Raw genomic sequence first — 25,423 nt, 5'->3', positions numbered from 1 at the left:
GGTGTGAAAGATGTATTCCACTCTGTTTGAGTACTTCGGGAAGAAAACTGGAAGTTCCAATGACTGTTGCAGACAAAAACTAGAACAAACCTTAGGAACAAAGGATGGGTTCGGTCTGAGGGATACTCTATCCTTGTGAAAAACCAGGTATGGTGGTTTGACACATAGGGCTTGAAGTTCCGAAACTCTCCTGGCTGATGTAATTGCAACTAATAAGGCAGTCTTCCAAGAAAGAAATTTTAAGTCACAAGTTGCTGCCGGTTCAAAGGGGGAAGAGGTCAAAGCACCTAACACCACATTAAGGTCCCACGGTGGAGCGGGATGAGATATCGGGGGCCGTAGCAGCCCAGTACCTTTCATGAAGGCTTTACACAACTTGTTGCTTATCAAAGGTGGTTCTATGCTCTCATGAAAATTGGAAATAGCTGCCAATTGAACCTTGATGGTAGAGACCGAACAACCTTGATTGAACAGAGAAGCTAAAAACTTTAGAACCTCTGACACCGGGACAGTTATGGGATCCAATCCCCAGAGTTGGGCCCAAATAGCAAATCTCTTCCATTTGCTGTTATACATTTTCTTAGTAGAAGTCTTGTGGGCCGAGGACAAGATATGTATGACTTCCGGGTCCAAAGCATGGTTCCTGACTATGGTCGGAAGAGGAGGAGCCAAGCTGTTAACCTCAACGAGTGGAGGGACTGATGAAGCTGTCCCGACTGATGGGTCAAGAGATCCGGAACTTGGTCCAGGAACCATGGACCGTCCAGTGCATATTTCCGAAGAAAGGGAAACCAGACTTGACGAGGCCAGTATGGGGCAACTAAAATCATCTTGCTCTCCAAGCGAATCGCCTTCTGGATCACCTTGAGAAGAAGGGGAACCGGTGGAAAGGCGTATAGCAGGCCGGTGGGCCAAGCCTGGATGAGGGCGTCCTTGGGAATCTCCCCCGGAACTGGGGTGAGAGAGAAGAACTGATGGCATTTCGTGTTGAGGGGGGTTGCGAAAAGGTCGCAACAAGGAGTTCCCCATCTTCTGAAAATCTGAGTTGCCACTCTGTTGTTCAGAGACCACTCGTGAGGGGAGAGAATAGTTCTGCTCAGTCTGTCGGCTATCACATTGGATCTCCCAGGAATGTGTGTTGCTACCAGAAAACGTTTGGTTGCAATCGCCCAATCCCATACCTTCATGGCCTCTCTGCAAAGGGGGTAGGATCTGGTCCCTCCCTGCTTGTTCAGGTACCAGACTACTGACATGTTGTCGGACTGAATGGCAATCATGCCCTGGGGGAGGTAATCGTGTAGTGCTTGCAGCGACAGAAGCACCGCCCTCATTTCTAGTATGTTTATGTGGAGGAGACTCTCGTCGGAATGCCACTTGCCTTGGACTGACCTGCCCAGGTAATGTCCCCCCCACCCCGTCTGGGAGGCGTCCGTAGTCAATGTGGCCAATGGTGGTGGAACGAAGGGTCGCCCCTGATCCAGGTTGGAGGAAAGAAGCCACCAACGAAGGTCCTGTTTGCACGTCTCTGTGATCAGAATGTGGTGACTGAGAGGGAGATCCTGATAAGACCACTGGACTGACAGGAGCCACTGGAGAATCCTCATATGTAACCTTGCCAAGGGGACTAGGAGAACGGTGGCCGACATGGAACCTAACAGTTGTAGGACCATCCTGGCTGGGGCTCGGCGTTTGAGGAGCAAGGCTCGAACTTGAGACTGTAATGTTTCTATCCTCTCTATAGGAAGATAGACCCGCATTTGCTTTGAGTCTATCTCTACTCCGATAAACTGAATGCGCTGAGATGGCAGCAACACAGACTTTGTCCAATTGAAGGTGATTCCTAGGGAGTTGCCTAGAGATATAGTGGCTGCTAGGTTTTGCAAGAGTAGACGCCTGGAGGTGGCAGTTAGGAGCCAGTCGTCTAGGTATGGAAACACCTGGAATCCTAGACTTCTCAGGTGAGCAGTCACCACCGCCAAACATTTGGTGAACACCCTGGGGGCTGTGGTGAGACCAAAGGGCAGTGCACGGAACTGGAAATGACTGTCTCCCAGGCTGAAGCGCAAGTGTCTCCTGGACGCCTGATCTATCAGGATGTGATAATAGACATCCTTGAGATCTATGGAGCACATCCAAACACCTTTCTCCAGCAGCGGGAGAATGGATTGCAAGGTGACCATCCGGAACTTGGACTTCTTGACTGATCGATTTACCTTGCTGAGATCCAAAATGGGCCTCAAGTCCCCAGTCTTTTTTGGCACCAAAAAGAATCTTGAGTAAGTCCCTAATCCGGTCTGGTCTGCGGGGACTGGTTGGATGACTCCTTTTTGAAGCAGTTTTGAGATTTCGATGGCTGCAAGATCCCGCTGACTGGGTGGCGGGTCCGGGATTTTTTGGGATGGGGGGGGTTGAGAAAAGGGGATGGTGTAACCTCCGGCGATGATTCGGAGCACCCATCGGTCCTGAGTGATACTCTCCCAGGCCTTTAGGTGCTTCGAAAAATGACCCCTGACTGGCTCCGGAGCTGCACAGTCGGGCAATCCTTCAGGGATGCTGGAAGGTTGAGGAGCCACGAAAGGACTTGCAGTCTCCAGTGTTGCGGGGGCCTCCGCCGCCTCTGGGACGGCGTCTTCCTGAAAATCTTCCCCCTCCTCTGCCTCTAGAAGGGGGATCGCCCTGCTGTGAAGAGTAAGGCTTTTGAGATTTACGGAACCACATTTTCCCCCCTCTTCTAGCCTTGGGATAAGGCCTGAAGGGAGTGGAAAACCGTGCCCCTACGGCAGTCAAAGTCTTACTCTCTTGTTCACAGCGAGTCAAGGTGTCCTTTACCTTGGGTCCAAACAGAGAGGACCCATCAAAGGGAGCGTCGGCAAAGGAAGACTTGAAGGCTTCCGCAAAATGACACAGGCGAAGCCAGGCTTGTCTCCGTAGAGCAACACCTGTTCCTGCCGCTCTGCTCGCCCCCTCGGCTGCATATGAAATGAGCCTCATGGACGAGTTTGATAACTATGACAGGGTAGCCAGCTGAGAGCTAACCGTCTGGGCCAACTGCTCAGGTAGGTTACCAGAGAGGGTATCTGAAAGTCCCTTGACCAGATCCCTCTGAAGTCTGGTGAAGTGCGTCAGATAATTCAGAGACCTTAAAGTAAAGGCTGCTGAAGTAAGGGTGTGCTTTCCGTACCGATCCATGCTCCTGGACTCTTTATTAGGAGGATAGACGGACGTTGAAGCCTCTGCCACATCTTGGTGGGTAGCAGATGCCACCACCAGGGCATCTACAGCCACACCTTTGGAGAGAAAATCCTTTTCGGGGGGGGGGGGCTGAAAGAAATTTATTGAGGCAAGCTGGCACCGGTTCCACAGAATCCGGGTGTTCCCACGACCTTTGAGAGATCAAATCCAGAAGCTCATCGAAGGGCGGAGACACCCAGGAGGCGGAGGGCTGAGCCTCGAAGGCCTTGAAGAATACCGACTCCTCAGCGGAAGGGGGTTTGGACTGCCAGTCGCCTCGTTGCTTCAGGATTTCCAAAATGTCCGCAAAGGAGACATCATCCGAGGACGACTTGGAGGACCCCTCCGCATCATCGAGGTCGGTGTCCAAGGTGAGAGACTCGTCAGGGGAGTCGACATGCTTCCTCTTGCACTGTCTCTTTCTTGGAGGTTCCTCCGAAGACGCTTCGGAGGGACCTTCAGGAAGGAGGGAACCCCCGATGGGGGTGACCTCAGGCCCCAGGGCTCCGCTGTCTTGAGACAGGGGGACTACAAAGGAACCAGTCTCCGTGCCAAGGGAAGGTGCCGGTGAGACGGTGGAGGTGGCCAAAGAAGATTTGATCAAAGCACTCCTCATGGCCCTGAAGGCGGGACCCCCAGAGTCCTGGGAAGGTCTGACCCCCGAGGCCACAACAGCAGACGGCACTCCCGCAGCCGCACGAGAGGAGGCTCGAACCAAAACATCGGTCCCGAAGCGTCACCCTCGGGGCTGACCGAGGAGGTCCATGTACCGAACTCAGACCCGAAGGGCGGGGTTGCAGTAAGGGTCGGAGCTGACCCAAAAACCTCCACCGGCTCCACCAGCACCGACTCCAACGGCGCCGAGGCTGTTGGAGGAGGAACCAAGACAAACAGGTCCCAACACTTGGGTAATCCCATCTCAGAGGTAACTGGATTATGGCTAAACTATAAACTGAAGCAGGAGAGTGTAAAGGTACCCTGCACTACGACAGTGGCAAATCCCAAAGTGATTTGCCCTGCACATTGCTAGGAAATAATGCAGCAGGAAAGGGTACACTGAACTGCAAGTGGCCGCCTCCAAAATAATGCACTTTAGAGAACCTGGCTGCCTCCAAAATATCCTTAGTAGCCCACAAAGAAAAGGGTCTGATGTAGAAGTATATCCTTTTGAATGGATCCCAATAAAAAGCTGAATGTAATCCAACCCTACTAGAAAACAGTTGGCAATGACACAGGCTTGCCAGGAGAAATCAAACAGAAAGACACTAATAAAGGCTGAGATTGACAAAAAGCAATGTGAAATCACAAAGCGCCCTGAAACTGCTGTTTTAATCTAAGCTTATAATGATCTTTTCCCTTCTGAAACTTAGTGCTGTCCCAAAGGCTTTCATGGAGGAGGTGTTAATATCTACACTCAGGGAAACCTTTTTACATAAAGGAAAAATTAAAACCATAAAGGTTTGAGCAAATAAGCCTAAAAATAGAGAAAGGCTCAACTAAAAACCAAGCTAGTAATCAAAATGATATAGTTGCTGAGAAATTAGCCAACAATTATGCTCCCCTTGTGCAAATATTAAAACTCAGCAGTGCATAGGTGTAATTCAGTTGTAGAGTAGCTGGGCCAAATAAAAGCAGTCTTTGTGAGTCAGGAGTACAAACAAAGCGTAGTGGGTCTTATCAAGCTTGTAGAGTGAGTTTCTTGCTTGAATAAAGGATGAGAAAACAAAGTGCTTTCACACCGATGAATTGTCTAGGGTTCTTTGCATGAATCTCTGAATTTGCTGAAAGCAAACATCTGAAAATTGGAAAGTAAGATATCCCTTTGTCCACAAATAAATGTATGATTCTGAATAGAAAATCAAACAAGGCACTCCCTTTTTAAAATCCTCTCTCATGATATTCATAAAATGGAAAAATCACATCAAGTAATTCTAGCTTCCAAAATCACAAAAAAAACTTCCTGTTATCTCATTCAAAACTTATTTTTGAAGTTGCCTTCTTTCATGCTGTTAGGCCAAGCAGAATGAAGTTTGTTGAGTGAGCAAAAGTTTCAAACTGAGCATGCAACTGTCTTATGTGGAGACAAAGGGTGCTGACATTGAGCAAAGACGTGGCCTCACTATCTCAGTAGTGGGGGGGTCAAGTGGTCGAGGCCAATCTGAGAGTACAAAATCATCCTCTCAAAAATAATCTTGGATCTCAGAAGTACCTTGGCAGAATCAGGCAGATCCTTGGGGAGGCCAGTCTGAAAGGCATACCTTTGGAAGCCTTTCCAGAGGTGGAGCAGAGGTGTCACATGACCATTTTGTGCAATGAGCGAAGAGCAAAACCGCTGCAAGCCAAGCTTTGAATAAGAACTTATGTGTGAGTTCCCAGGACACTGTCAATTTCTGAAGCCGATGAAGATCTAGTATTTCTGGAGTGTTCCAGGTCATGATTTGTCTGCTCCACACATCTTCTAAGGAGTTCCGTGCTAGGGGAGTCAAATTTGTTCTGCTTAACCGTGCTAAACCGGAGAAGACTTAGCCCACAAAAATCTGCCTGAAGTCTTGTAAGAGGAGAAGTAGAGTCTCCCCTGCTTGATGTACCCAGTGTTGATGTACCACAATGTTGTTGTGTGTTTGTTGTTGTACCACACCTGAAACCTGAAAGCTACACGCAAATCAAGCTATTAATGCAAACTGGACTGCCTCTTGTAGATGTTGTATGTTGTAGTCTCACTTGTCTGTTATCCACTTTCCATTTAGACAGCTTTAGTCTGGCTGTGTCTGAGCTACTTGTATTTGGCATCTGTAGATTAATCTGGCCGGGTCATCTGTGAGGAGGCTTGTTTAGGTAAATCTGACTGACTCACCTAGGCGACCCAACAAATGCATTTGTTTTTGAATGACAGTTATTCCCCAGACAGTAGTGCTGTGTCCATACATTGTTGAGATATTTGAGAGATAGTGTCATATGCAGCTCGGCAGCAGGAAGCACATTCAAGCACCAGAATCCAAGATGCCATGAACATATTGAGTTTGGCATTGGTGTCCCAGCCCGACTGGACTGATGAGATGGAAAGAAGTAAAGGACTAATAGGCTTGTTTGTTTGTCTTAAAAGGCCATCTGGGATGCTGTAGCTAGTCTGTTAGTCTCACACTCTATGTCTATGAGAGGGTCTGGGACTGACTGGTTTTCTTTGTTTTTCTCACCCCAGGCATCCCCAAGAGGCACTAGACTGGACTTAATTAGTTCACAGAATACCCCAGGCATCTGCTTTTGCAGAATCACCAGTAGTCATTCAAATAAGGGATGGGATCCGTAGCAAAAATCAGAAGTCGTAGCTAAAAGAGGATGAATCTGTGAACCTTTTGACGCCTGAAAAGCTATGAAAGAGTTTTCAGAGAACACGTAGAGAACTGATAGATGAGCCAAGGAGCCCGTGAAACGCAGATACTTCCTTAGGAACATGAAGGTATTAAAAGCAACATGAATTCCTTGACTCCTGAAAGTGAAGCCATCCAGAGATCAAAGTTGCCAGAGGTCCAAGCTTTGCCGCAACGCCAACATCCCAGCAGAGGGAATGTCCAGATAACCAAAACAAAATGAACCAAAAGATGTCTCTTCTAGTTTGGGAGATCAGGCGAGAATCAAACTTTGGAATAAAATCCTAGGCCCCTTTCTGGCCCCTTTCCTATGTTGGAGTATTTGAGTAGCAGTGAAATTTGCTTGTGAGCCTCTATTCTTTGTTGAGGGAGGGAATGTGGTGCCTTTGCCTTTAGGGGAAAGGGCGGAAAGAAAACCTGAAACCGTGATGTATGATCCCCAGTATCCATAGTGTAGGTATGCAATAACTCATCAATTCCCTTTTCTCTGCCAACCCAACTCCCAAAGGAGGTGAAAAGGCTTAGCCTTGTTCTGGCTAGTGAAGGAAAGTCATTGGGTCTGCTTCTGTGTGTGCTGACCCGACTGCCCCCTCACTCACTGTGCTCCTGAGGAGAAGACTAAAGAGCCCTGACCTCTGCCTCTGCCTCGCTCTGCCAGATCTACCCCAGATTCACCCCCCCTCAAGGTTACATCCTATCTTACCTTGGCAGGCCAATTTCTACTAAACTTTGGAAAGCTCAAGCCTCAAAAATCTAAAAAATTCCTTTTAACTTAGCTTTATCTTTTTTTTCTTCAAAAACTGCCTCAACAGGAGAACATCAAACAGAACCTGCCAAGACATCAGCAAAATCCCTATTTTAACATGGTGGGATAAATTTTGGGTCCAAGCCCAGGCATGCCCTCAGAAGAACTGACTCATGGAAGAACTGACCCTCAGGCTGTACAGCCAGCAGCATCAAAACCACATTATCAAACCACATGCTCAGAAACATGTACTAAATCTGTAAAGAAACTAGTACTTAATCTACGTACTCTTTACAAGGGGCATCAACCTTAGATTTCAACTGAGAAGATATTCAAGATTGAAACTGCAAAAATTCAATGGCTTCAACACAGACTCTGGCAGAAGTAGGAAGAAGTATAAACTTTCTTCCCATGGAAACTTTCCCCTCTTTATCTATCCAAGGCCCTGGGGATCTTTTTCTTTAAGGAGACCGGATTTTTTGATTTAAGCCCCCTTAGGTCTCTTCTTAGGCCCCTGGCTAACAACTTCTGGGTTCTTAAAAGGACTCAAAGATACTCAGAGCTTCAGGCACCTTGTAAGATCTAGAGATTTAACATTAAGAGAAGCCTCCGCAAACAAATAACACCTCCCACACAACACAGGAGGAACCACAAAAGGAACAGGAGGAATAAGCAAAGAAAAAATAAAACAAAATTCCCTGGAATCCAATCCTTCAATGAGAGATCCAAATAAAAACCTTCTCTCTCATGGGTGAAGGGTCTTGAAAAAGAAAAAATGAAAAGGAAATCCAGAAGGAGTAGAATCATCCATATCAGAATCAGAATAATGAGACAGAATAAGAATCCTGCAAGTCTTCAGCGAGAACTCAGACACATCCGGACTGTGATTAATCCCCAACACAGGTTCCATCCCAGGCCTCTTATCAGGAGGGGCATAGGAGCCTCCTAGTAAAGTAATTAAATCCTCTGCCATTTTGAGCATGTGCATTTTGAGCATGTGCTTCCTGAACAGCACCTGACTGCCCTAAAAGGAACCAATCTCTAGGAGAAGCCCTGGAGAAGCAGAAGAAGGCTCAAGGGCCCTAGAGGCCCAGACACCTTACAACTTGAGAAGTTGAGAAGCCCCTGAGCCCTGCCTGCCTGCCCTGCCTCCGGGAGGCCATCCAAATCAAATCAAAAGCCCTTCTCCAGAAGAGGCCTCCGTCACCGAACCACCGTTCCACTGACACCCCTGAAGAACTGCGTCCGCCTCGACTTCCCTCCTAAACCTCTTTAACTGCCTTGTCCTTGCGCTTCTTTGAGGGAGCCATCGCCGAGGCATCCGCGGCGCAATTTGTGCACCCACCGCCCAACCAAAACCTTGCACCCCACAATCCAACTCTTTTATTAAACCTATTAAAAAAGCGGCATCCAACAAAAAGCGCATCCAACAACGTCTAAACAAGGTATATACACAAATTATGATAATATGATAAATCTCTTGCGTATCAAAAAATAGTTTTCCACTTTTCTGACATCTTTTTCTGACATCCGTAAGAAAAAAACAAAAGAAAAAAAAATATTCTCACCAACTCTGACACCAACTCTGACCGGTCTCGAAAAAACCGAAAATCAAAGAACGAGGCACTTGCAACACTGCTTCTGCATCGGATGCATCGCGGCAAAAGACTGAGGATATGGCGTCGGTCATGCGCATTTTGACGGCCGACTTCTGATGTCAGTCAAATGCGCCCTGACCCCAGCCTTATACTCTGATATTCGGGCCGAATGAGGGACAGCGGACTACCCAAGTGTTAGGACTGCAGCAATGTGAGATGAAGAACATCAGGGTGGGCAACCGGCTCCGGAGCCGACTGGGCTGGAGCCGAAACCAACTTTTGGAAAACTGGAGACTGAAACAGCCTTTGAAGTACCCTGTCTATGTCCGAATCCGACATTCTCGAAGACCGAGAAGAGATCGAACGAGTTCGAGCCGACTTCTCCACCAGTTCCGAAGAACTGGGGGACCGGCTCCGAATAGTCTCGATAAATATCGGTGCCGAGGGAGACTCCACAATTTCCCTCGGAGCCGAAGTGGACTTCGGCGCCGAAGGGGAAGAGTCTGAGCGGGCAACTCTCATCGGCTCCGAAGACAGTGGAGCCGATGAAGGTGACCCGCCTCTCGAAGCTCTAGCCGTCGGCTCCGAAGCCAGAGGAGTCGAGGCTGGAGGCATCGAGGCAGACCGTTCTGCCCTTGGCTCCGAAGTCCGTGGAGCCGATGGAGAAGTCTGCCGAGATTTCTTTTTAGCCGGTTCCGACGGGCTGGTTGGAGCCGACGATTTCTTTTTCTTAGAAGGTGACGAGGAAGAAGATAAAGCCTCCTCAAAAGAAGGGGTAATAAGCCCTTTTAAAATCAATTTGTTTTTCCTCTCTTGGAGGACCCGGGAGGAAAAAGTGTGACAAACGCTGCATGACTCCTGAAGATGTTTAGGGCCTAAACAAACACACAAAGAGTGATCGTCCATTATGGACATTTTGTAACTGCATTTAGAGCATTTTTTGAACCCAGATGGTCTGTGCTGTTTCGACATGTTGACACACAATCACTACCACAGAAAAAAAACTTTAACCAAATTTTGTTTGAAGAAAAAAATGTGACTGAGGACAAGACCCCTCTAACAGAAAACGGGATTACTTGACCAACTAGACTACAATACCACAACAAGATTCACACTAAGTAGTTTCAATCACGCACGAGGGCAAGGCCCCTCTAACTTAAACGGGATCCTTTCCCTAAAATTAAGGACAAATTTTACCACAAAAAAACCTCAATCTCAAGTCACACAACAACGGTAGCTGTTAAAACAGCTTTTGGGTAGATTAGCCAAAAATTCCTAACAGAAATTTTTTTAAGAAATAAGCACTTAGCTCAGCCAAGTCCGAGACCACGTCTTTGCTGTAAAGCGGCAAACGAGATCTGGGGAAGCAGTGGTGGTGCATCCTGGGATGTGGGATAGCTCAGCCAATAAGAGACTTCGTTCTATAGTATAGCGTGCCGAGTCGGAGCCGAGGATCGGCTCCGAACCCATCAGTACAGAATGTAGGCGAGATAGGATCACATTACATCAAATGCTAACATCGCTCATCTATATAAAATGGAAAATCACTTCACCTTAGCTTCCAGCTGGTTGGCAAAGAAAGGTGGGTTACACATGCAAAAATCGTAAATTATCTCAGATTCTTCCTTCAAAGCATCCATAAGAAGTGTCTTCTGAGGAACTTTGACCACTAAGAAAGATGAACAAAAAATGTCAGCACCTGGCTTAAACAATAAAAGCAATGCACTTCTTAATACTACCCAAATTTATAATACAGTAACATCTAAATAGGGAAAATGCATGTCCCAAGAACTAAAAAGATCATAAACTAGAAAATACAATGGGCTTATCTCCAGTGCTACAGATCAAGACCAGTGCTTTCTTTTTTTCATTCACATACCTTTAATCAGGTCAGAAAGATTATTCTGTTCTACATTTTTATTTGCATAGTTAAAGCACATGTCATCCACTTCAGTCGCAAGAAAAAACCAGCCATTCATGGTGGCTCCAAGTAATGGGTAGATACACGACGCCCCAGTACCTGAAACAGAAGAAAAAAAAACACCAGTTTACAAAGTTCCCAATAAACACTGCTGTCAATCATAAGATGTGCAAGTTCATTTTTAAATTTTGCCAAAAACATTGTCGAAGTTGTCACGCATGTAGCATATGCCATTTTTTCACTCATCTGTCCATACTTCAGGACTTCTGCATCAATAGATGAGTGCCCAGTAATAGAACCAAACCAGGCTACTAAATGCACTGCACTCCCATTAAAATAAAAAATGGGTTTAAATCACCCTTTCAGCACTTATCTGCACAATATCATACAAATAAAAACTTATTAAAGTGCAAAAACAAGCACACCAACCAGAGAGAGCAATAAGCATGCCCACTGCATATCAAGCACTACCAGCATAAACACGTCTGGGTGGATATGACATAGGGGAATACTGCCAGCCCAGCTATCTGGGATTTTGTAAATAATCATACGTCATTTGTGAATATAGGTTCATAGGTAGGTACTAGGCTATCTGCCCGAAGGCATTTATAAGCCTAGCCAGAGAGTGTTGGCTTTCGCCGCCCCATTGATTAATTAACTGAGCCTCTATCAAGCAGAGCCAATGAAGTGATCCTAGGGGTGTATTTTCTGTTACCCATCCACTCGTCAAGGCTTCTCTTGAAGAGTGTTAAGTGAGGGGCTCTGCCTAATGTAGTTAGGAATTTTGTTCCAAAGCATGAAGAGTCTCTGTGACAGAAATCTATCCCCCCAGCATGTTCTATTTATTGTTGTGGTGAGATTTAGCTCACTAGAGCACGTGGCTCGCAGTGACTTGGATTTCTTTAGGTGGAGCATGTCTCAATTCGGAGTTGGACACAGCTTTGTGGCATATCGCTTACTCAGAGGTGATCTCTGCCTGACTTACAGAGTACAGCCGGAGTTTTTTCAGTCGGGCTGCACAAGACATATGTTTGAGGCCAGTAATCCTCTTGGTGAGGTGCTTTTGTGGTCTTTCCAGCTGTTGGAAGCGTCTTGTGAGGTACATCCCAAATGGGGCATTGTACTCTATGATGGGTCTGATGAGTGACAAGTAGAAGGCCACTATAACCTCTATTTCTAGATGCGAACTCCTTCGTAATTAGATGGGCCACATAGAAGGATTTCCTAACTACTTTGGCAATATGATTGTCAAAGGAGAGATTACTATCTACCTGGGTCCCCAGATCTCTTATTACCTCTTCTGTATTAAGGGGGCTGCCGCCTATGTGGTAATTCGTGGGTGTTTTGTTTTTCCCATATGGGATGACTATGCATTTTTTGGCATTTAGCTTGAGGCCATGACTTTGACACCAGGTGTCTGTCTCAGTAAGGCCTTTTTGAAGGATGTCCGTGCCAGCCGGAGAGTCAATTATGGCGCCCAGTTTGCAGTCATCGGCGAACTTGGTTAGCCATAGTCCTCCTGTGTTTGCCTGTACTTCTGAGAAATATATGCCGAACAGTAGGGGTCCCAGAACAGAGCCGTGCGGGACGCCACTTGTGACTGGTTTAGAGTCAAGACCTGGAGCCCACTATTCTTACCGTGCGAGTTCTGTCTGTAAGCCAGTTGGCAACCCATCTTGTGACGTACGGGTTTATGTTCAGGCTGGTGAGTTTTTCTATAGCACACGAGTGAGGAATGGTGTTGAACACCTTGGCAAGATCAAGGTAGGCTGTGTGAACAACCTTTCCCTCATCTATGGCCTTGGTGACTGTCTTGAAGAAGTCAACCAGGTTTAGTAAGCATGATCTGCCCTTAACAAAGCCGAACTGGGTCAGGTCAAGTGTTTGGAGGTTCCCAATGTCTGTTAATGAGTTCCATGATGATGCGCTCCATAGCCTTGCAGTCCAGGCTAGTCAGGCTTATGGGGCAATAGTTATCAGGGTCAGTTGTGGCCCCTCCTTTGTGGAGTGGAATTAACCGTTACTGTGCGCCATTCTATGGGCACATAGCCTGTGGAGAGGCTGAGGTTGAACAGTGTGTTTAGGTGGGGGGGTTAGTTTGTTCTGTAGTTCGTGCAAGATGCAGCCTGGGACACTATCTGGCCCCATTGATGCTGTGTTTATGGCTTTTGAAAGGGCTGTTTTCACCTGTGCTTCTGTGATTTCTGGGACACTACACTTTTCTGGTACTGTTGTGGGCCCTTTTGAAGGTGAGAGGGAGGTGAAGTTTGTACTGAATCAATCTGCCAGGATGTTGGCAATATCAGTAGGTTCAGTATATTTTGTGCTATTTTGCACTAGCTCAGAGCATATCTGCGAGTTGCCACTTAGATTCTTGACATAGCTAAAGAAGGCTTTGTGGTTATCTTTCAAATCCTTGGCTATTTTTCTTTTGAAGTTAGCCTTGGATGATTTTATGAGGGAGCTTAGTTTCTTATTGATACTGATCAGGGATGTCTTTTCTTCTTGGGATTTGCTTTTTTTCTGAACTACTTTCCTCCTTTTGTTGTATAACCTGCTTATGGCAGGGGTCCACCAGACTGGTTTCCTTCCCTTAGGGGAATGAGTCTTGGATTTGCTAGGGATGGCACGATCCATGCATCCTTGCAGGTGCTCACAGAGTGCAACTGTAAAGGATTCTGCATTTTGGGCAGTGTTATCCTTTAGCTTGGGGGCTGTGAAACTTACCACCTCTGCCTTAAGTAAGGTGAAGTTTGCTTTAGAAGAGTTTTTCACTGTGGTTTCCTTGGTTGGGGGTGGTGGTGGGGTGTGGACATCCAGGGTGATTAGTTTATGGCCTGATCTAACCAGTGACAGGTTGACCTCGGGTACGGAACACCTGTCGCCCATGTTGGCGATGACCAGGTCCAATATGTTGTGGCCTCTGGTAGGGGAGTTCACCAGCTGATCAAGGGCATTTGAGTTGATAAATTCCAGGAAGCGCTGAGCCTGGGAGTTTGTACTCAAGTAGTTTTCCCAGTTAATGGTTGGGTAATTAAAATCGCCCAATATCAGGGTGTTCGGTAGGACCTTCATGTTTTCCAGTGTCTCCAGAAAGGCGGAGTGGTGGTCCTGGGTCATGGAGGGTGATCTGTAGTAGCAGGCCACAATTTGCATTGCAGATTTGCCCAATGTTAGTTGCACATGGATGATCTCAGAGGTATCATGCTGTGCCACTAACCTGGAGATGTGGGTATCCTTGATGAATATGGATACACCCCCTCTTTTTGTGTTTCAGTCCGTGTTCTGCAGCCGAAATGTGTGGTATGAGTTGTAGCCCAGTAGTGCTGGAGTGCTCTCTGGAGCCTTGAACCAGGTTTCAGTTACTGCACAGATGTCAACGTTCTCCATACATAGGAGTGCTTCGAGTGCATGCATTTTGAGATTTAAACTCCTGGCACTGAGTAGCATGACCCTCATTTTTTTTACTTGTGCTGTTTACGAAGGTGGGTTTAAATTTTGAGCCTTGCCTAAAAAAGGCACTATGGGGGCAGCAAGAGCATTGGCCAGTATTCGAAAGCCAAGGGGTGACAGGTGCAAGCCGTCTCTTGCGAAGCAACGCGGTTTGTCGAGCATGTCATCCCAGGCTGACAGACACTGGATCCCCCTTTGAATTACACCAGAAGCTTAGCCAATTGTTGAAATTGATCATTTTTTCTTTATACTGAGGTATCATTCTTGGTGAGGGCAGGATGCTGCTCAGGGTCAGGGTCATAACCGCCTGGGCTACATGATCAGAGAGCTCTTCCATGTCTTTTTTCATGTAGTCCAGGGAGGTACGCCTCAGGTCATCACACCAACATGAACAATGTCAAGAGTCATATTTGTACTTGTTCTGGAGTGTTGCTGGTGTTATGTGGCGGATTCTGGCTCCCGACAGGCAGCTAACAGTAACCTTCTCCTTGTCCAGCCTAGTGAGTGGGGCATCAGTGTGCCTGACTATTGAGTCACCTATTACTAGTGTGTTAGGCATGTTATTTCGCCTTAAGGGCCGTGATTGTGCGGCACATTGATTTTGTGTTTTATGTGTTGTCTGGTTTGTGACGGGAGGTGCAGGTTTTGTGGGTGTCTGCTTTGCAGCTCTCTGATGCTTTTGCAGGTTTTTATTTAGAGCCTCAGAGTATGATTTTGTGTGTTTGTGTGCATTTTTGCCAGTGCTGGTTTAGTAGGTCTATGTGAGGTTGGAGGTGTGGTGCAAGTGTTAACCTTCTCATGACTGTCTGTTCCAGTCTTGGGTGGAGAGACCTTAGCCTCCAGTTTGGCTGTATAATTGCATCTCTCGCATAGGTTAGTGTTTTGTGGTAGGAGGAGAGGGCTGTCTGTGTACATGAGGCAGTTGTAACATTGCCTCAGGATACCCAGATTCACCAGCTGGACTGGAGAGTACACCTAAAGTTGTTCTTTGGTCATGCCTGAATAGCAGGGTGAGCTGCTTAGTCGCTTGATTGGTGAGGGGTGGATAAAGAGCCTTGCCCTGCTGGGCCGTCAAGTGTCGGGGTATATTAGTGCTTGCTATTAGGTCTGAGCAAGTGCTGGACTGTAGGATGCTTTTTGAGTGCTTTGGTTGAGAGCTAGACTAGTTTCAAGTGAAAAACTGAAGAGGAGACTTAGTGGAGCCGGGAATATAACCCTAGCTAACCAGTGCTGCTCGGCGCACAAAACCGTGCAAACGCAGTTTTTAAACTACTAACTTCTGGGCTGGAACCACTCCTCCAGGGATAAATGGCTGCTCAAAGTTCCCCTCTCTCACATGTGAACAGAGAAACTTCCCTCTATCCAAGTAAGGTATTGGCAACTCAAACTTGTAACGCAGCCCTGAATTCAGCACTAGCCTGAAAACTGGACTATACTAGCTTAGAAAGGCAGGAAACAAGAATTTTTTTTGTATCAACATGATTCATATGCTTGTCTTACAAGTGTATTAGAATTATATGTTATGTGTATATTAAACTACTGGTACAGAAGTGTGTGAACAAGGTTTGTCCAGTACTGAGCTAAAATAGCATGTTCTGCTATCTTAGAATAGAAATGCATATAAATTATTGTAACTGCGTAACTGTATATGTTTTAACAGTAGAAAAAGGGACATAAAAGGTTAACTTGCAAAACTTCAAGAAAATAAGTTGAAATTAAATTGTTTTACAACTGTTATCTCTCAGTTTTACTGTAGCAGACAATGCCTAGAGCTAGAAGTTTTTTGTATCATCTGGGAAGAGAAGTAATTACTAGGTTTGAGATGCAGAAGTGTCTTATTGTTTTATGACTTTCAGGATCTGAGCAAACATCCGAGAGATATGCATTTCACACAGAGATGTTAAGTTTTGTTAGTTTCTGACAAAAAGGAGGTTTAGCCTGGAAAAAGAAGTCAGGTGACAAAAAGTGATGTCATCCAAGCTAACCCAGCAGTAATATTGGATATTAATTTAAGAACTCTCAGATAGAGACTGGGCATTTTGTATTTGACCTAACAAGAGCATCCACTCATCATCACATCTGCACTTGCCTTGCTGTAAGTACATTTTTTAGGGCATAGTTGTTGTTGTGTGTTTTGGCTTTTCCCTGTTAGGGGTCGCCACAGCGGAACTCCGGTCCACTAATGATTGGCAGTAGATTTTTACGTGCCGAGTTGCCAGCCCTGACGCACAACCTTTAACGAAGGTACGCCCATTCATGCAGGTCTCCACACAGAAGACGCTCAAGCTGAGAATCGAACAGGACATCTTACTGTGAGGCGACAATGCTACCGCAGCACCACCACCGCAGTAACTCTATATAGTTAGGAATATATTAAGTTTAGATGTTTTCTGTACTTATGAGACTATCCTACAATGTTGTTTTAAATATTTCCTGTGATTTTGAACTCAAAAGTCACTGTGAATACATACTTAGTATGGTCGTTATTTTATTACTTATTATTAAATATATTTAAAACCTATCTTTGTGGCTGATATTTGTGAGAAATATTTAAGCTCTGAGAGTACCTGCGTATGTATTTTGTGACACTGTACAGGCCACTCCTAAATAACCTTGCTCTTGGGTCAGACTACCATTTGGACGGCGGCCATTTTACAGATGGTGCAGTGGTTAACAGTGTCACCTCACAGCAAGAGGTTCTCCGGTTCGATTCTCAGCTGGAGTGCCTTCTGTGTGGAGTCGGCATGTCCTCCCTATGTTCGTGTGGGTTTCCTCCAGGCACTCCAGTTTCCTCCCACATTACAAAGACATGCATCTGCAGCGTATCTCCCCGGGCCTCCACTGAAAATTAGCTTGGTTCCAAGTCGGACTTTCCCAGTGAACAAATATTAAATAAATAAAATTTGGATTAACGGTATTATTACACAGTAGAATTGGACACCCTTTAAGGGCCTTAAATGTAGCTGATAAGAGTGGTTGGCGTCATTGGAAACTACCTTATAATCTGGCCAGGAGGGGGCATAGCTAATAAATCTATGCCGGCCTTTCCCAGGAGTGTGTGTTTGTATATAAATCAAACCTCAAAGAGTGCAAATGTGCATGTCAGATACTTGGGCAGGGACACAAAGCACTAGCTGGACAGAGAGGGTGAGGGAGATTTTGGCTTGACCACTCAGCTGAAAGCTCAACCCTACAGCTGTGCCAGTGGGGAGTCTTATTGGGGATCTGGACAAACCAGCTCCAGATGGACTGTGGTCTCTGTGTGCTCTTAAGGGAAATTGCACTTTACTGTGTGTGTACTTGTCATACACCCATTGTGTACGTCCCCCACTGTTGCCAATGGTGAGAATTGAGGCTCCTTGATTACTGGGCCAGTGTAGGGGCGTCACACTGGATATAGCTATTGTAAACAAAAGCTACAGCTGTCATGTTTGCCACTTTCATAAGAATAAAAAAAGAAACTGCCAAGGAAGTGGAAAACAAACCTTGACTTCCACCAACGAAAAGAAAATTATAAAATGCAACTGCGATAGTAACTTACCATAAATGTGCAAATAGACCACTTTTGCCATATTCTAAACATCAGGGACTTCCCTCATGGTAGTTCTGCTAGGACAGCAAGCCTTCCAAAACTTAGGATCCTTCACCTGCAAGGTGTACATCCACCCCAGATATGAACAAGTGTGCACAAGTCTGCACCATTTGTACAGCTTTCTTACCCTGATAAAAGTTAGACAACAGAATAGCTGCATAAAGAATTGTGTGAATCTTGAGGTAATGAAATTAAAAGCAGGACAAATTTTTTTAAAGTGCAGGCAGTTTTTAGTTGAGGGAAGGAAAGAAATTAGCAAATGTCACACCATGGCCACAATATACAACTTCAAAAGAATGTCCCAAAAGGGCCGGAGGGAAGGTATATACGGACAACACAGTGGTGCAGAAGTAGTGTTGTCGCCTCACAGCAAGAGGTTCTCTTGTTCAATTCTTGGATGGAGTGCCTTCTGTGCAGAGTCTGCATGTCCTCCCTGCGTTCGTGTGGGTTTCTTCCTGGCACTTCTGTTTCCTCCCACATCACAAAGAAATGCATCTGGAGTGTTTCACCTCAGGCCTCCGTTGAAAATGGGCTTTGTTCCAAGTTGGACTTTCCTGGTAAACAAACGTTAAATAAATATATATATAAATATACACTGCAACAGTGATCAACTTTACTATGCTCTTCATTCGTTCACTGTTGCAGTACTCAACATCTGGGACAACCTCCAGAGCTTAATCTGATTGAATGCAGGAAGTGAGTACTCCTACTGAATTTAGGTTGTCAAAGTACAGCCTTAGCAAATCCAGTTCTTACTCCAGACTTGACATCCTGTTTTATAAAGTTATGAACAGAGGACCTTGAGATGTCAGACCCCATGCCATTTTGGCCAGAATGGGGTTAGCAGTTGTATCCTCGGATGTTCCTTCTTATTTTTGAAACACTTTGTGAATCACTGATAAAGGTGGAAAGGCATATAGGAAGTCACCATTCCAAGTTATTTAGAAGGCTTGTTACAATCACTTGTCTGTAGCGAGTTCTGGAGAAAAACAGACTCAGTTGCCTGTGTACTGTCTGTCACTACTTAGACAGAATCTGTTACTCACAACTGGTGCAGAGATTTGAGGCTACTGATCATGGCCATCTCCTCTCTGACACTGATGTGACTTTTCTTATGCAAGGGGCTACACAGACCCTGAACTTTTGCATTCTGGGAAGACATTCCCCATGCAAAGCCGGAGGCATTTGTCGCAATACTCTGCAGTGGCAGAGGCTGAACAAAGGACTCTGCAAACTGAAGTCTACACCATTTTGGCCAACCAGAAAGTCATCAACCAGGCAAAGAATGACTGTTGAATCTGAGAATTCTGGTGTTGGATCCGCACTGACCTGGGATACCATGGGAATGTTCTCATATGAAGTCTGGCATGCGGAGCAACGAAAATGGCTAAAGCCATGGACCTCAGGTCTTTTCCTAAATTCTGCTGTTCTCGTTGACTTCTGACCTGCTACGTTCAAGAAGCAGCTTTTGTACGCCAGTGCTTTGTCTCGAGGGAAAAAGAAACCACATTGCAAACAGCCTATTAGTCAACCTAGGAAAACCACTCTGGTTGAGGGAATTACAGAAGTTTTTCTTTAGACAGAGAGCAAACTCCAGATTATAAATTTCATGGAGAGCTCCAAAAAATTTTAAATCTCTGTCTGATTCAAGCTATGCTCACATCAACCACCTAGATAAAGACAGGTGTGAATTTCTATTAGTCTGTAAAAGGTCGTATCAGGAGGTAGGCACTTTTGTGAATACTCTTGGTGTTGCAGAAAGTCCAAAGGGCAAAATGATAAATGGCAGCCATATATACTGAGCATCTCAATGGCTCTTGTGGATAAGAATCTATATTTAAAATCCAAAGGAACTGGTACAACACTTGCTTGCCTCTTCGGCACCAAAGTTTAATGGTGATCATTTTCATGCAAGAAACCCTCAAAAGGGTGTTGAGTTTGGGCAGGTCTAGAATGGGCTTCCAATTCACAATCTTGAGGGTTACAAATAGTAATGAAAAAATCCTTTTTCTCAAGATATGGAGGTACTTCTGTTATCCTTTGGGAACACAAGGAATGCCCAAAAGCATTGGCCTGTAATCCCACTGAAGCTTGTAACCGCTATTTACGATGCTTAACGCCAAATAATCTGAAGTGATAGTTTCCTATAATGGAAGGCAAAGCGACAATTTGCCAAGTTATGCATGCACTCAAGTCACTGCACCACAGGTACCAGTATGATTCAGACACAGTTCATGTAGGTGCAAGTGTCCAGAGACATACACCTCTTGACTATATGAACAAAAACACTGCAGATCTCTACGACTGAGCATCAAAGGCTGGTATATGCCTAGCATTGAGCAGCATTCTACCTTCACCAAAAGCTATGTCACAATATGAACAAAAGATGACCAACTTTTGATAACTGGCTTAGTTTACGGTGTCATTTCGGGGGAATATAATATGTTAGCATAGGAGGACACTGTTAACAAACCACATTGCTCTGCAAAGGATGCTCTGCACTTGTCCCTAATAGGCTTTTGGATATTGGCTAAACACTGTCTACCCCACAGATCTTTTTTAGGTGAGGCTAAACTGACAAATCTTTCAACACAGTAAAATCTGCCCGAGGAATCTAAAGGTGTTACTAGTCAATGTCAGGAGTCTAAGCAAGAAGCAACACTCCCCTTCAAGCTCTTTTCAATCTGGAAAATACAAGACATCTGTGCGGTTACTTGCATGGTTTGAAGCCAGAGAAAGTGCCCCAGCAGTGTCAGTATCCTTCACACATTTAGACTAGCAACAGAAAAGATGAGGACGAAAGACAGCAGTGTCTTGATCTACATCAAGAACAAGCATACTCAGAGATTGGTAAAACAGGATGCTGCACTGGAGTTACTCCACATTCAGATTACCATGGGCAAAGGGCCATACCATATCCAAACAAGTTACAGGTCACCTTCTGTCTCCCATGAAACCCATAGCTCATACTTAGACCTATTAAAAAAGCTTACCATTCAACAATATTATACTCATGGTGGACTTAAGTAATCCCTCTATAAAATGGGAATCCTAAATGACCCCAAATTTGCAGATGAAGAAACTTCCCTGGAATAGACAGTGCACAAGCCTAACAGTGGTACAATCACATTGGACCTGGAACTCGCAAATTCCCAGTGCCATGTCTTCCCTTGTAAAAGCTCAGCTCACAAAACAGTCTACTTCTAAATAAAAATAAATTCTGTAACCCCAGTAAACCCAGTCACAGTTAGGAACTCCAAGGCAAACTACCTTTTACTAAGTATTAACCTGTCGGAATTCCAAGACCCTCTAAACCAAGACAACACAGCAGCCTATGCAAAATCTTTCCAGAAGCTCTGTACAACCATGTTAATCACTGCACAGACATGGCTGTGCCATCAGAAGTATGCCCAAAACTAACTTAAGAAAACAAACTACTCTGGTGGAATCCAAAATTTAAACAGGTTTTACAACCAAAAAGTCACAAATAAAACTAGGATGAACACCAAAAAGGATCAAAATTCTCTCAAAATGAATAGATAACTCAGAGAACTAATTAAGTCCAACAAACCAAATTATGAAGTAAAGATAGCACCCCAGGCCAATGACAACCATAAGGTCTTCAACTATGTTCGAAACCACAAAGGCAGCAAACAACAACATGCCAAACTGCTGGTAAATGAAGTCACATTCACAGAACTGGGAGATATAGCAACTCTTCTGACTGACAAATTTAACTACAATTTGTCTATCCCCTCCACCCCAGATGCTCCCTAAGAAATACAATTGAACAATCCCTCCAACTATATGTGCAGGTATTAAAGGTGCACTCCAAGGCCAGGAATACAACTTTGATGAGCCCTGAAAATATCCCAGGATGCCTTCCAAATCGCCCAAAATATTACCTATCGGGATCATTATTCAACTACAGTCTCTGAACAGGATTCATGCCAAATGAATGGAAGATGGCAACAATCATCCCTTGCACAAGGGCAAACTATCAATGGATCCTGGGAAGTACAGCCCCATTAGTCTGACTAGTCTCATATGCAAAACCATAGAAACAATGCTCATGGAAATAATTAATAATGACATGGGAAACTTCCAGGCACTGGACCCAACCCAATTTGATTTCATCAAAGGCAGGTCATGCCTATTGAACATGATGATCTTATTAGAGAAGATCACCAAGGCAACAGATACAGAAAAAATGCTGCATTCTGCCTACCTTGAACTAGCTAAAGCATTAGATACAATATCCCACCTGGGCACTAAAAGTTATGGAATTCGGCATAAACCCCTATGCAACCTGCTGGATAACCACCTGACTCGCAGACAGGATCTAGGAGGTTACAACTGGAGAGAACACCTCCAAAAAGAGTCTGGTCACAAGTGGAGTCTCCCAAGGCTCTGTGCTGCGTCTGCTTCTACTTGGCATCTATTTCTCGGAAGTCAAGGCCAATGTCAAGGACCTCTGGCTTACCAAGTCTACAGATGACTGCAAGCTGGAAGCAAACACACAGAAACCACAGTCACCAATATTTTACAGAAAGGTCTAACAGACAAAATGACTAGTGCTAAAGGTTCCCTTTTTGAAAGCTGGCCACCCCAGGAATTACCTCTTCCATAAAACACCCTTAAAGTAGATACAGTGGTCAGGGATTTATAGATTCATGTAAATAGTAACCAGGCTTTCAACCAACATGTGTCTAAGATGGTAAGAAAATCATTCTCCGTCACTCAACTTATATGGACATGGTCTCATGGTCCAGAGGGGTCATTGTGCCACTACACTCTGCCATCTTCAGATACATTGTGTACAACGCTCCTTTCAGTATGTACATAACTAGGCATTTGCAATAACTGGGACATCCACAGAGGTTCCGCACAAAAAATACAGGGCACAAACACAATGCCCCATGCAGATCACTTAAAAGCTCTATACCTATACTCAGTTTCCTACAGACTGAGAGGCGATTTATGCCTTGCATCCTAACCTTATGGACCTTTTGCATATCCAAAAAATGAGCAGCATCAGAACCACTAAACTGTACTTGCAATTTAAACAAGATATGCTGGAGGAACAGGTATGCAAATCACAGAATTCCCATTCCCTGGAATAGGCTTCCCATCCATGTGAAGCAAAGCCCTTCCCTAACCCTATTCAAGTGAAACCTGGACCAGAGGATGGGAAATCAGAAATTCACCCTTGGTCTGACACCCATGCCTATGATGGACAAAGGCATCAGTTAAATTTTATCCTAACATACACCTCAAAAAATAACCATTAAAGCAAAACAGGACACATTTGGCTTGCATGACTATGTTTTTAAAGACCCCAGTGGTCGTTAGCCTACTATACACCTATGAATGTAAGCACTGCCGAAGGTGGAGGGATAATGGCTGAAAAGGGAAAGACGAAGGGGGGGCAGGAGTAGTTGGACAGGAATAGTTGGGGCTTATCTCTTGTTACTTGTGGAAGCCTGGAATCAGCTCGGCTTGGTCTCCAGTCTCCTTGCCATTTTTTCCTGAACTGGTCTTTGCCTGATCTTTGCTGCTTAGATTTGGGTTACTATCTTAGGAAAGGAATTGGTTTTGCAGGGTAATTTTTGTTATATCAAGTTATTGGAAAAGTAAAGAACTGTTTTTACCCCTTGCAACACTTTACCTCTCTCTTCAGTCTATTTAAAGACTTCAGGTGTGTGACCCCCACACAGCAAATCCTTATCCAAAGAAGCATTCAATAACTGAACCCTCACTTCTGCTTATAAATAACACAGCCATTGGCAGCTGTTCTAGATAATGCATCCATGGCACCAAGCCATATTTTATGGAATATCTAGCAGCCTGATAGGCAAAAATAAACATCTAATGAGGTTTTGAGCTTGTGTGTTGATTAGCAAACTCAAGAAATCTTTTGACCTACATTGTCCAACATAGCTAAATGGAAATAGCTAAAAGGAATTTAATTATGTGTTTTGACAACTTGCAGTCCTAAAAAAAGGTCTACATATTTTTTAACAAAACCTGTCAAGGGCTCTGCTATCAAAGAGAATTAGGATCATAGATTAGTATAGCTCTCTTCTCCATATCCTCAGACACATCATGGTCAGCAACAGAGTATTATAGTAGTATTTGTGATGGTCCTATACACTGTAAAATCTGCAGTCTTTTCATGAGTAAAAGGCTGAGAATATGGGGTAACAGAAGTTTCTAAAAATGCATCTTCTGAGGCTCTATGCACTGGGGGAGTAGATGTAGGTTGAGGAATATCTATATGGAAAAGGACAAAATACCAGATTTCTCTCCCTTTCCATTTGAACAATACTTCCTTCTTAAAAACTGCTCCACCAAAAAAGTGTCCTCATTTGGACAGCCAGAGGAGAGTACCTTACACATCTGACTCAGTCAGACTGCTCTGAAAGGCATAATCTAAGCTTGCTAAATCAGAGTGATTATCCTGTTCTTATGAAGCATACCTTTTTCTTTTGGTAGAAGAGGAGTTTATCCTGGCCTTTAACAATCCTTGGGCTATAGTAAACCAGACATTGAGACATCTGAGAAATGGGTTTTTCAGAAGAAACTTGAGGAATAGGAGGAGGGGATTTATGTTTAGTCATCTGCTGCCTTTTATGTGGCATGTCCACCTGAGGTTTCTGTGCCACATCCTTCATCATCTTTCTGTACAGAAACTGTAGAAAGTACAGTTGTGTATGAAAACTTACCATAACAGTAGCTGTTCTAATAGATCACTGTTGCAGTGACCTAAGCTGCTTGGGTCCTACTCCTTGCCACTGGCCATCTTTCAAAGTTTGTGGGTGCTTTCTATGTGCATCAACACTCAGGCGCTCAAGAGGAGCTCCATAAAAATATAGCAGAAATCTCTACAGAGCTTTTTTGTCTAAAATAAAGAAGGGCAAAAGCTTTGAAATAATAATGTTATGAAATAACACCAATAATAAACTAAATATACAAGAATAAATCCCTCCACACCCTGGCAAAATAATAATAAAATAAAGGGGGTTGGAGGAAGGGAAGGGTGGCTACTGCAACTGTGGCCTATTAGAACATCTACTGTTGTGAGAAGTTTACAGTAGATTAGCAGTGGCCTAAGCAATATGGGTAGATTACCACAGCTTAGAAACCAAGAAAGGCAGAGGCCACCACATAACTCCAGATACGGATTTGGAATGGTCCTAGCAAAGACTTTTCTGGACTTAGGGAAAAGAAATCCAGTTTATAGTGCTACTGTAAACATAGGTATATAAAACCAACATTTTGCCTCTAGAATACTTCAAGAGCCCTCCCCTTTCCAGAAAGCTACCAAAGAAGCCAAAGCCTTTGGTGAATGAGCCCTAACCTGGTCTGGTAATGGCTTATTATGGGAAGTATAATAAAAGTCAATAGCATAAGCCAAAACCATCGGGAAACAGTCTTCTTTGACACTGGTTGACAACCTGATGATTCTGAGAATGAAGCCAACAATATTGACTCAGATGCAGCAGTTCTAGAGGA

General features: G+C 44.7%; 1 protein-coding gene across 2 annotated transcripts in view; it reads right to left on the bottom strand.

Moving 5' to 3' along the window:
* Positions 1-25,423, bottom strand: part of METTL16 (methyltransferase 16, N6-methyladenosine) — a 696,416-nt gene that overhangs the window by 544,917 nt on the left and 126,076 nt on the right. For both annotated transcript variants that reach the window (XM_044089910.1, XM_044089909.1), the window contains 2 exons: positions 10,822-10,962; positions 10,496-10,611 (listed from right to left, as the gene is read on the bottom strand). In XM_044089910.1, the coding sequence (XP_043945845.1) occupies positions 10,496-10,611; positions 10,822-10,962 (257 nt within the window). The remainder of the gene's footprint in view (positions 1-10,495; positions 10,612-10,821; positions 10,963-25,423) is intronic.

The sequence above is a fragment of the Protopterus annectens genome, chromosome 12.part0, assembly GCF_019279795.1.
Source record: "Protopterus annectens isolate FY-2018-M chromosome 12.part0, PAN1.0, whole genome shotgun sequence".
NCBI lineage: Eukaryota > Metazoa > Chordata > Ceratodontiformes > Protopteridae > Protopterus > Protopterus annectens.
This window is presented reverse-complemented; position numbering and strand designations above follow the sequence as displayed.